The sequence below is a fragment of the Portunus trituberculatus genome, chromosome 46 (assembly GCF_017591435.1).
Source record: "Portunus trituberculatus isolate SZX2019 chromosome 46, ASM1759143v1, whole genome shotgun sequence".
In the NCBI taxonomy this organism is placed as follows: Eukaryota; Metazoa; Arthropoda; class Malacostraca; order Decapoda; family Portunidae; genus Portunus; species Portunus trituberculatus.
Genome location: NC_059300.1, coordinates 33,427,762 through 33,440,898, shown reverse-complemented (window position 1 = coordinate 33,440,898; position 13,137 = coordinate 33,427,762). Strand labels below are relative to the sequence as shown.

The following is a 13,137-nucleotide window of genomic DNA, read 5'->3' as shown; positions in this document are numbered from 1 at the left end:
AAAGAAAGGCATATTGAGTTAGCCAAATGTAAGGAATGAATATTTTGAAACCTCTTTCTTAAACTCTGAGCTTGTTCCGTAATGGGGAAAGAAGGTTGGCTGGGTGACCAGCAGGCACCCGTGAACGAACACACACACACACACACACACAAGAACACATCCTTGCCGCCCCGACCCGCCAAATCCCGCCAGGCGTCAGCCTTTAACATAACATAACATATAACATAGATAATAGGATAACAAAGGGCCACCAGGGCCCATCTAGGTTATCCTGTATCAATCGCACAGCGACCTCGTCATCAGTACTTAAAGATACACTTACAAGTGCACAATACATTATATACTAATTCTAAATATTTGGCCCATTAACAGGGCTAATTAGTAAGTCCTGCAGCGAATTCCTCTACAATCTGTGATCCCCATACATGGGAATCATGTCTTGTTTAACTATAGAAAATTTCTTATAAAAACTATCATGCAGCGCTATACATAATTATAAATCTAATAAATTTAAGTGCTTATCTAATCTGTTTTTAAACATTGTCAAACTAGTGCTATTTACAACCCTCTCTGGCAATGCATTCCAGAAGTCTACCACCCTATGACTAAAGAAATATTTTCTTCTATTTAACCTGCAGCCTTGCTTTCTAATCTTCCTGCCATGATTTCTAGTCCTACTTCCCTCCTCTAAGGTAAAGAAAGATCTCACATCTATGTAGTTTGTATCTGAGAACATTTTAAATAACTATCATATCTCCTCTTATACATCTCCTCTCAAATGAAAACATGTTTAATTCCTTTAATCTATCTCTATACTCCAGGCACTTTAATGCTGGTATCATCCTAGTTGCTCTTCTCTGAACTGCTTCTAACATGTTGATATCCTGCCTATAATGGGGTGACCAGGCCTGTATGCAATACTCTAAATGGGGCCTAACATAGGAATTATATAAGCTACGCACCACTTCCTTACTTTTATAACTAACATTTCTATTTATAAAACCCAGGATCCTATTTGCCCTATTTCTTGCTTCTAAACATTGCTTTGAAAATTTCATAGTCCTGTCTATCACTACTCCTAAATCCTTTCCCTCCTCTACTGCCTCTAGCCAACATCCCTCCATCTCATAGCTAAAGTTTGTGTTGTCTTTACCTAAATGCATAACCTGACACTTTTTAGAATTAAACTCCATCTGCCACCTGTCTGCCCATGCTATCAGCCTGTCCAGGTCTCGTTGTATTCCTGCAGCCAAGTCATTTAATTAGGGCGGCTTTTTTTTTGTGTGTTTTTCTAGTGATTTCATATATTTTAAGAGCTTGGTGTGTTGGAATAGATGGAAGAAATAGAGGTAGAGGGATGGGAAGGAATGTGGGAGAGGCGAGGGAGGAGAAGGAAGATGGAGGCGGTGAGAAAAGGTGCATAAAAACTACTTTGGCTCTACATCACGATTTTTTATCGTCTATTAGTGGAGTTAGCATTGGTTTTATATTTATGTATTGACTGGAATGTGATTCAAGTTATAATCTGTAATAAGATCGTGTCCAGCTATGTTTCGTTTCACGATCGTTAAAATAACACTTTTGGCAAACTATAATTTATTTTTTTTCTTTAATTAGCACACCTAGAATTGTTTTGGTGCTTGAAGTAAGACTTAAAAGATATGAAAAACATGACCCGAGTAATATTCTATAAAATTTTGTCTAACTATATTATATTCGTAAGTAGTTTCAAATTCAAAGATTGTACCAAAATAGAAAAAATAAATCCTTATTCGACGAGGAATCTGGGTTTTCTTTATTTGGCCTAAAAGGAAAAAAAATGTATTAAAAAAATGTAACAATGTAGCGTGGCTGTAGTTTCCTTCTCGACATTATATTGTGTTTATGGCACCGTTATTCTGAAATATAAACGGTTCGTTGGACATCGCTTTGTAAACAATATTTGTTACGTCTAAAAATGTAGTGCATTTCAGTCCTGGCGCTTCTTTCCTTCTCGCGATTTTTTAAATGAATTACGTGCGTAAATATTGGGCCACAGGGCACTTCAGCCTTGCCTTGCCACGCAGGTCAGTCTATTAATGTTTGCCTACACTCCCTTGTGTTTCCAGACCAAAAGAGTGAAGCAAAGCCAGAATCAACCACCAAAATAGATAAGTAGCCCCTTGCTGTGTTCAATAAGGTAATGGTTATGTATATCATTGTTCAGACTACCCAGCGCCCACCATAACCCAGACCAAGACTCTCCCCACCAACCCCTGTGTCATCTCACCAACATTTCCTTCAATTTTCAGTGTTTCTCGGACATTTTCTGCTGTTTTCCACCTGAAATACATAAAGTGTAGTCAGGGCCGGCCCGACGCATAAGCAAAGTAAGCAGTGGCTTAGGGCCTCGAGGCCACAAGGGGGCCCCCAAGAACAATAAAGAATATATTGTAGCCTATTTCTTATTTTTCGCCCATGTATGAATATTTCTATATGATCAAAGATATGGAGACAATATGGAGTTGTAAAAATGTATTATAAGTAATGTTATGTGGTTCTTTGTAATTAAATCACCCATAGATTGTGCTAAATCACCCTTAAATCCAATCAAGTAGTATCTATATGGGATCATAAATGCTCTTCAGATGGCCATTTTTTTTTCCTGGGTATTGCAGATCGGACACCACCCTCTAATATTCTTCCATGGAACCCAAACAACCAGTGTGCAAAGTTTGTTGCTTAAATCTAGCGTGTCACGTTTTTTTTCGCATTACAATTTATTGTTCCACATTGCCGTTGCACCTTTTTTAAACCAAAAATAATTAAACATGACACATTTACAGTAAGAACATTGTCTACCTGTTTATTTACTTAGGGGGCCCCCAAATACAATTTCGCTTAGGGCCCCATGGAGGCTTGGGCTGGCCCTGAGTGTAGTGATACAAAGAAATGGGGAATGGAATTGTGCAAGGGAGTGTGGTAGTAGTACGGGCAGCAGCAACATTATTATTATGTGTGTGTGTGTGTGTGTGTGTGTGTGTGTGTGTGTGTGTGCACACGCCCACTACCCAAGGAAGAGACCATGATCACTCCATGGTGTCTCGCTAGAACTGAGTTGTATCTTGAGGCGGCCAAAATATAGTGAGTGGGTGACACTTATTGGCCAACAGCTGTCACTGTCAGGCCAGTGGTGGTGTTCAGGCTCTAGACAGACCACCTCGCTATGTACTATTCACACCCTCTGTTAACCTTTAAACTATTAGTGATATTTCTGCTACACCTTTAAACTGGCCTTTGTTTTTTTTATGTAAGAAGGGAAAGCTGGCCATAGGCATCATAAACAGTAAAAATAAAAAGGAAAGTCCCACTTAGTTGTTACTCCCATTATGGTCTTATATGGAGTTGATGCTTCCAGCCTTTCCTTCGTGGCATGACTCACCTCATGTTATACATCAGTCTTTTCTCTTTAACCTGCATTTATATAGGCATCAGTTTGAATTATTGCTGCTTGTTTGTGGTCTTGTGACCTTGTTACTGCAGCAAAATAAATAAAACTGAGTTTTTTTTTTCTTTATTTACATGTTTTCCAATATTATGTCAAGTGTTAGTGAAGATGTTCAGAATTTTGATAGTTAATATATGGCAATGCCAACCTTATATTAGTAGATAGGGAGTTCCAGAGTATAGCAGAGATTGGGATGAATGATTGAGAATAGTGGTTAACTGATTCATTAGAGGTGAATGGAATAGGAGTGAGAGAGATATAATGAAGTGACAGGGTATTGAAAAATGTATTATACATTGGTATGATTAGACATGAAAATATTATGAATTGTATTTATAATGTTGTGAGTGTATTATCAACTACAGTGTGATCCAGAACAAGGAATGAAGGAGTTCCTGTAATATTCCCAATCCGTCACTCCTCAAGCCAGGTGGAAGTGAGAAGGTTAAAAGATCTTTCTAGACAAAGGTAGAATCACAGGCTACCAAAGATGACTATGACGATGATGATGATGATGATGCATATTTTTTTCTAGCTATGAAATCTTATGTACTTCATCATAAATACAATATCTGTTTCATTTTAAATTAATTTAAATTTATTGTTCTACCAAGATCACGTGTTATACAGAATTTTGCGTACAGAACCCAACAATGTCACCTGGAGGCAGTGGTGCCACCTTACTGGGAGGAACTTTGTCATGACTGAGGCAATAGAGTCCAAAACCTTCTCCAGCAGTGGCCTCAACTCCCACCGCAGGCCAAACACCACACCCAGCAGAGTGAAGGCCCCAATGCTTATGTGAACCACTGTACTCAGGGGATGCACAATACTCTGAAAGCAAAAGGCATTCCCACAATTATACAGGATCCATATGAAATAAATATATATTATTACTAATTTTAGAGGTATAGGTCTTTCAAACACAGAAAATAATATGTATGGTAAAGCCTAGATTATGCTGGTTAGAAATGGTAAAAGGTGAGTGACTGGAGATGATCAAAGTGGCTTGACAGGAAGATGGAAAGAGTAGATGAGGTGTTTATTGTGAGACTGGTGTGTGAAAACTATTTGACTTAAGGTAAAGATGCATTCCAAGAACTTAATAATTCAGAAAGAGAAAACATATGACAAAACAGATAAAGAAGAGCCTTGAAAATGATGGGCAACATGATATGCAGACACACACACCTTGAAAGAAGTATATTTTGACTACCTCTAGCCATGTGAAGAGGCAAATTGATGCAAGAAAGATAAAAGACATGGAAACTGAGACAAATAATAGAACAAAGGCAAAATAAACACAAACATAATGGCAACACATGACAAACACCCAAATTTCTCCGAAGACACAGACACAGGCTTGTCCCTACACTCAGCTATTCCATGTATATAAAGTGGCACTATTAAATAAGCCACTTCTAAAAGAATAAATTGTTCTTGATACATCTTATCATTTAAAAGTTTCTGCTGTTGAAAACCAAACAATTCTCCTTAACCTTTTATTCAATTTTCTATCTTATGTATGAATCGAGTACTTCAAATGCGAAGGTAACTTTCAAGATTAACTCTTGAACTAAACTATGATGTAAATTATTCATCAAACCACAAAAATCTATGATAAACAATAAATTAACAAACCTCAGAGGTTGATGTGATGACCCAAGCAGCCAAAAACACCAGGAGAAGTTTTGGCTGAACAAGCAGTGAGGCCAGAGGGTCATGACAACTGTTCTGGTACTGCATGTGAATGAATCTCAAGCTGAAAAAATAAAATAAAATAAAAAAATAAATAAAAATAAATACATAAATCAAGCTCTACATTATCGGAGGCATTTCAAACCATGTAAAATGCAGTGCAGATAGTAAACAGCAAATCTCTAAACTATAGAACTTTACTATAGCCTTGAGTGAGTGAGTTGTAAAAAACAGATATTACCTAGGGAAGGATAAATGAAGACCAAACCATATCTTTGTGAACCTGACATTATTAAAATAAAATCATTGAGCTATCAATGATATACATACTAGCAGTGACAAATCTCTATCTGGATCCAATAACTTTCCTTTCCCTCCAATTATTACATTACCCACACAACAGTTTGGCTCACCTGTATGTTATCCTGAGACTCATATTGATGCAATTAGCAAAGATGAAGCCAAGTGCACCAAACACCTGTGTCAGCAATACAGCACTGCCCACATAGCTGATAGAGAAGAACACCAAGAACCGGTTGAACCTGAAATATTCTGAGATTAGCTTTCACTGAGTATCAAATGTCCTCATCAATACATACAGTATTCATAAGAAGCCAAAGATTTTACCTTTCTCTCCCTTGAGTTTGTCAGTTAGTCTTATATTACAGTTTGTGCAGAGTAGTAGTTATAGTCTTTCCACTCTATGAAGTCTGTTCAGGGCAGGGCACATTCTGGAATTCCCATGAGTGCGACGTTGCCAGTTCGACTCCCAATTATCAGATTAAGTACCAACCCACCACCCATCTGTTAATCTCTCTCTCTCTCTCTCTTTCTCTCTCTCTGTAATTATTATTATTATTATTATTATTATTATTATTATTATTATTATTATTATTATTATCATTATTATTATTTAGGTAGTGTGGAAAAAAGTCGAAATGAATAATAATAAATAATACTCCGGCACCTTAGTTTTTGGTCCATTTTCTCTCAAACTTTCAGAAAATCCCTTTTGTGCGTGTGTGTGTGTGTGTGGGTATATATATATATATATATATATATATATATATATATATATATATATATATATATATATATATATATATATATATATATATATATAAACACATTTGGCGGGAAACCCGCCAACCTGGTAACTCTGGCCTGGCCTGACTTGACCCAGCGCCCAGCGGAGAGATGAAAGGGGACACCACCACCACCACCACCACCGTGGCAACATGGGAAAAAAACGCTGCCACATGCCATAGAATTTATGCAAATCGTCGTTATCATCGTAAACATAAACACTCATTGTACTATGTAACTTCCTTTACTATACACGCAATACATAAAATATCACTTTCAAACACCACATGGATGATAAATAAGAGAGAGACGCATGTATACGAATGTTGATTTGGCAGCATGGCTAGTTGTAAACGACCATTCCTGCCCCACCCTGAACGGACTTCATAGAGTGGAAAGACTATAGTAGTTACATGTAAAACAAGCTGTGTAGTTATGACTCAAAAATGTGTTGTTTGAAATAAAATTATATTCACTAATGTCAAAACTCCCTTATATGAAAAAGAACAGCAGCAGTACCGTTGGAGCTGTGAGTCACTCATGGCAGCAAAGGTGTAGGCCTCTGTGATGCCATTGATGGCCAGGAAGATCACATAAAAACTCTGAGCTCGCATGAGGTGTGTCCCACTCTCACTCAAATGAGCACCTCCATACAGCTAGAAATGAGAGATGAGAGTCATGTATTACTAAACTCCTCCTAACAACCAGTACTATAGTAGGCAGTGTTCCATTAATGATGTTGTATCAACTATTCCTGGTGTTATTTCTTAGATGTACTCCATTATAAGAAGGATATGCAAGAAAACTTTTAAAAATAAATTTGTCATTCATATTTGCTTACTCTATAGTGAGACATACTTGTAGAGCCAGGCTAGAGTAAGACCAGCCAAAAGTAACAATGATGAGGCTGACCAGGACCAGGCTGTGCAGGAGGGTGGACAGGAACCGCACAACCTCTGCTGTGTGTTTCTGACAAGAGACAGCTTTATCATAAATACTATAGTGCATCATACAACACAGATGACTAAAGCCAAATGAATAAAAATTGCAAGACTTCTATTTAGTATTAAAACTATAACTTATGAATTGAAAGTAGAACAGTGGGCATCTACAACAGAAAAAAATAAAATAATGACTGATCTGAACAGATAAGCTGACTCATGGTGCACCATAGATCCTGAATTCACAAACTCAGTACTTATGAACTTCAATTATTCATGAATTGGTGAAAAAAAAAAAAGAAAGAAAAAAAATAGTTCATCACAACCTAAATACAACAGTTTTCAAGAGAGATCAAGAACAGACTGGACTTGCACTATAAGGTGTTCACACAATGATCTCACCTGGTTCTGCTCAGCCACTGGCTTGCCACGGTCCATCATCTGAGCAAAATATTTGTACGCTGCTGTTTCAATACTGCGAAACACAAGACGTGCTGCCAGGGATCCCAAATTGTTCACTACCTGTTCACCACAGAATGAAAAATGATGTTGGTTCAACAGAAGATCACCTTATTTATCTTCTAACAATTCAGAAACTTTTGTATGTCTGGCCCACGGCATTGTTATCAGCAAGATGTAATGCAGTAATTGTATACCAACAGAGTTTCATAAAATAATGAACAAGTGCTCAGTGCTTTCTCTTATCTACCTTGTTCAGTTCAGGAAACATACTCAACATGAATGATAAATGAAAATAATTACAGCTCTCAATAGTCCTAATAGGCTTCTTCAAAGAATGTGCCTCACCTGGTAGACACCTTGTTGTGCCAAAGAAATGAGAGGGAAGAAGTTCATGAGATAGAATTCTCCTTCAGTGAGTGCTTCTTTCAACCAACCTTGCTGAAAGAAGCTCCAGGCCAACCCTCCAAGCTCCTTGTCAACACTTGGCTGTCATGATAATAGCATTTATTAACCCATACATACAAAATTGCTGTTCAGTGAAAACATCACATCACAATAGAAGCGCAGAAATAGCAAAAACAAAATCTAGTACTCACAATGAAACTGATGATTAGAAAAATATAACAATGCACACTTGTCATCATGACTAACCATTCTTAAGACTCACCACCCACTTTCCTTGTTCCCAGGTTGGGAAGAGCTGCCAAAAACTATGGACAGGCAATGTCTTAGCTCCACCTTTTCTGCGTAGAACATAGGCAAAGAGGATGTAGTAGGAAGCAGCATAGACAAAGGAGCCAAACAGGTGACTAATCCCATAGAGGAGCACTGATTGACTAGGCCACAGGAAGATAAAAGCTGCCAGCAGTAAAGAGCGCAGTGTTTGCATCAGACCTTCAATCGATACCTGTGTCAAAAGAAAAGTTCAAATCTTTGATACTACCATATTAATAGAAAGAATAGTGTTTATCAAAATAATGTGAAACATGTCACTAATCTCGATGATGACTATGTTAGAATGAAATATTTAATTTAACCAAAAGCAGAACATGATAAAAAACATGTACAGTCAGTGGAAAAAGCTATTAAGCTTGAGTAGCTTATCTCCATTCTGCACAGGAATAGATGCATGGATGGAGAGATGTGAACAAGTTCTTCAATATTCTTGACTGTAATATGTACCTAGACATTCTCTAAACTTCTAAAAAAAGAAAAAAAAGGTCAGCACATATGTAATGGTAATATTACTGTAATCCTAACCACAAACAATGTTTCTTGAAATCTTTAAAACAAGATAATCTACATTAATACAGAGACCATTTAAAAGAATATTCCAAGGAAATGATTGTCTCACCCTTGTCTTGTTCCACAGCTGCAGCTCTGCCAGGACAAAGGGTACTTCAGCTGCCACCTCCACCACAATGCTGGCCGCCACACAGACAACTGCTGTCTCGTAATGTGGTGCTATTGCAAGTGGGGGCTGTGCCATCACCCAGGTCCACACACCATACCCAAGGCATCCCACTGGTACCGACACCACCCACCTGCGTCACAGACAGAACATTACCATTACTGTTATCTGTTATGTTTTGTCCAAATCTCACTCAGCATTGACACAGCCATGCTATACTACACCTCAATTTTGCACACTCCAATGTTCTCTTATCCTACTCACCCAATCCATATCAGGTTAATAAGCTTGAAGACCTGACCAGAGCCTTTGGAGCTGAGAGCAGCACGCCTGAAAGCCTCCCGAGACAGCAGCAGCCCTGTGGCATACAGCAGGTGAAGACGAACTGTCATCACAGCAAACACCTCATGGCTCACGTGGCGCACAATAAATGCATTCAGCACAAATGACATGATGCGCAAGCCAACCTGAAGACAGAAGCATGATGTTATGACTGGTGTTGCTGTTCGCATAAAGTACCCCACAATACATCACTTTACAGTGACCACACTAATACTCTTGCATGGAATATTGGTGGGTACTGAACTGAACTAGACTTGCAACTTTGTGCAATTCTTGAAATAAATACAGGCAACCCCCGCTTAACGAAGGTTCACACAACGAAATTTTGCTACAATGAAGGTTTCCTTTTACTACCATCTGCTTATTTAACGAACACCAAACTCGCTTTAACGAAATTTTATCCAGGCAATTTTTTCCAAGTTTGAAAGCCCCGTCGTATCACGCAAGCCGGCAGGCTTTTGAATACACCAGCACCTCTTGTGGACAAAACGCGCACCACTCACTCCCCCTAGTTCAAAACAATAACAGCGTCAGCAGCAGTTTGTCTTCCCTCGCTCTACATGCCACCAAAACACCCTGCAATGTCGCCTAGCGTTGCTAAGAATACCAAGAAGTCTCTTACTCTCGAAGTGAAGCTGGATATTATTCACAGACATGAGAGAGGCGAGAAAACTAATAGCATTGTTTCCCACCATGGCTTGACTCCATCTATTGTCTACCATTTTCAAGTCAGCAGACTCTATTAAGAAGGCTGGTGAGATCATATCTTCCTTGCAAGCTAAAAGAACCACCTGAACTTGAGACTCTGCAATGGATAAAATGGAAAGCCTTGTGGAAATGTGGTACATAAGTTTTGTATGCGATACAATGATGTGCCCTTTGTTTACATTCCACAGATTACCAGCTAGCGTATTTCCCGCTCCACTCTCCCTCCCTTCATAAATTTAAGATCAACATTATAAAGTTACTTACATACATACATTAGTGTACATTATAATGACTTAGTCTTAAATTAAACTGCTTAAATGTTTAACTTCATAATTTTTACTTTCATTAAACCTTTTACTGTACTATGATGCACTCTCACTTTGTTTACTCTCAATGGAAGCTCAAGTCAGGGGTCAAACTTGTTATAATTGGTTCGCTTAACGAAGGGTTTTTTAGGAACGTAACCCTTTCGTTAAGCGGGGTTTGCCTGTATATGGCCATGATTCTCAAGCAAGTACATAGCATCTAAATATTATTGAATAATATGAGAGTTGGCCTTCCACAAACTGCGAATTCTACAATTACACCAATATCATTTAGTTTTCAGATTTTTTTTTGAACAGTTTATGGCAAATTTATAGTTGTGCCTAGAAGTATTTTTGATAATATAATCTTATCTCCAAAAATTCACTTATCATTGTTTTACAAATAGTCCAATACACTAAAATAAAAATAGTAATGATAAGAAAGCAGAGAAGTTACCATAAAGTACCAAGTGGTTGTACCATACTGAGACTGAACACAGCTCCAGATAGTCAATGAGATGAATAGCATTTTATTCAAGTCTGCTCAGAAGAGCTACAGTTTAATGTGTAAAGAAAGTCTTTTAATCAGAATTTGAAAGAATCACAAAAATCTGTAAGATTAAGGGTCATTAAAACTCATGGAAGCTAATTCAGCAGCAGCTAAGAAATCAATTTTGCAATCAAGATTTTTAATGAGAGAAAGCACAATATGTGACATTCAATGTGGCTCAACAGTTCTTCCTTAATCCATTCAGAAGCTCTCTATTCCTGTTGAGCATTGCCTTCTGCATACACTTGTGGCAGGAGGTGAGGCCACCTACCTGTAGCAAAGTATCATAGGTGGCTGCCACAAGAGCTCCCTTCTTTAGTGTCTGGGGGTCTGCCATTCTGCATGGGTGTTGACTCTGTTAATAAAAAACAAAATAAGTGACACATAATATAATGACTGTATTAGTGAGCACTTCCACAAGAATTTAGAGTTACCATGTAAGAATACATGCAAGTGTGCACCAACATAAAACTGTTACATTTTTCACAGTTCTCTGGATGTGAGCCCCAGCTGAGTGAGGTCCTGAGAGGCTGCCACAGACGTGACACCTGTGCTATTCTGAAACACACACACACACACACACACGCCCGGTAGCTCAGTGGTTAGAGCGCTGGCTTCACAAGCCAGAGGACTGGGGTTCAATTCCCCGGCAGGGTGGAGATATTTGGGTGTGTCTCCTTTCACGTGTAGCCCCTGTTCACCTAGCAGTGAGTAGGTACGGGATGTAAATCGAGGAGTTGTGACTTGTTACCCCGTTGTGTGGTGTATGCCTGGTCTCAGGCCTATCCGAGGCTCGGAAATAATGAGCTCTGAGCTCGTTCCGTAGGGTAACGTCTGGCTGTCTCGTCAGAGACTGCAGCAGATCAAACAGTGAAACACACACACACCTTCCTGCTGGTTATTCGACTGGTGTATGGATGAGCCTCAGCACAGTGTCTGTGAGGTTCTGTCAGGCAGTTGGTTGGCGTTGGTGAGGCAGACAGCGATGCGGCATGTGCCGGGTGGGCGTCGTGATGGACGAGCGGCAGCGGCAACCAGCAAGAGGGACAGGAAGCAGTGAAGCACACACTTTGATGTTGCTGGTACTGCTGCTGTTTCGACCTGTGATTGTTCAGTGATCCTTCGGTGCCCTGGCACTATGGCGGGGTCCTGCCAGCTGTTGTTATTGCACGTCACACTGACATTTTCCTTAACCAAAACAATCTTGATCTCAATCTTACAAGTTTTCGTGCTCATGATGGTGAATACCAGCAAATTGCCCCTAACATTGTGGCTGTATACATATAAGAGAAACATATTGAAAATAAATATATCGGATGTCCACAACTTCGGAACTTTTATACGGGCTTTAACATCCTCATCCACAATTCCAATAAATCGAAGATACATACCACACAAAAGATTTCTTATCATAAGGATGTTGGTATCTCATCTCATCAGTCACTGCAACAACTTTCAACCAATAGGATACTGCCAGAACACATCAGTACTTCAGATGCAGCACTCAACAGATCAAACACTATAACTCATTAAGACACTTTAGGAGAATGTCTAAAATATTAAAAAGATTGAGCCAACACAACTGCCTCAGGGAGAGAGAGAGCGCAAAGTGCTGCTGACACATACACACACACACACAAGACATGATCCCCATGTATGGGGACCACAAATTTTAGAGGATTTCGCTGCAGGACTTAGCCCTGTTAATGGGCCAATTATTTAGAATTAGTATATAATGTATTGTGTATCTTTAAGTACTGATGACGAGGTCGCTGTGCGACTGATACAGGATAACCTAGATGGGCCCTGGTGGCCCTTTGTTATCCTATTATTTATGTTATGTTATGTTATACGCAGGAGAATATTTACAATATGACTGAGGGGGGGGGGGCTGTGGATTCCTTACAATGCATTTTGCTTGCACTTATCTGTTTACTGTCTTTACTTATCCTCCTTTTCATTGCTAGATCTTACTCTTATTTTCTTTTATCCACCTGTAGGCTAATACCTTAAAAGTTTTGCATACCCATGATTCACTCATCATCATGTATATGTATCTTGTTACTTCTAACTCTCATTCCAACATTAATTATTCTCACTACAATAACAAGTTCTGTTGGATGGAGTTCAAATTTGTTTCTTGTGTT

At 38.8% G+C, this 13,137-nt stretch overlaps 1 protein-coding gene across 1 annotated transcript; it reads right to left on the bottom strand.

Annotated features, from left to right (window-relative positions):
• Positions 1 to 3,537: 3,537 nt before the first annotated feature.
• LOC123520123 (protein RFT1 homolog) lies at positions 3,538 to 12,222 on the bottom strand. Its single transcript, XM_045282056.1, has 12 exons — positions 11,878 to 12,222; positions 11,262 to 11,345; positions 9,350 to 9,552; positions 9,029 to 9,218; positions 8,342 to 8,581; positions 8,020 to 8,160; positions 7,615 to 7,734; positions 7,130 to 7,240; positions 6,791 to 6,927; positions 5,599 to 5,727; positions 5,129 to 5,249; positions 3,538 to 4,321 (listed from the first exon to the last, which is right to left on the bottom strand). The coding sequence occupies exons 2-12, from the start codon at positions 11,325 to 11,327 to the stop codon at positions 4,103 to 4,105; spliced, it is 1,677 nt and encodes a 558-aa protein (XP_045137991.1). The 5' UTR covers positions 11,328 to 11,345; positions 11,878 to 12,222; the 3' UTR covers positions 3,538 to 4,102.
• Between the last annotated feature and the right edge of the window lie 915 nt (positions 12,223 to 13,137).

Coding starts and splice junctions, on each gene's coding strand:
- LOC123520123 (XM_045282056.1), bottom strand. CDS start 11,327: ATGGCAGACCCCCAGACACTAAAGAAGGGAGCTCTTGTGGCAGCCACC. Junction 9,553..11,261: donor CCTATGATACTTTGCTACAG/GTAGGTGGCCTC, acceptor TTCTGTCTTCAG/GTTGGCTTGCGCATCATGTC. Junction 7,735..8,019: donor CACAACAAGGTGTCTACCAG/GTGAGGCACATT, acceptor TGTGGTGAACAG/GTAGTGAACAATTTGGGATC.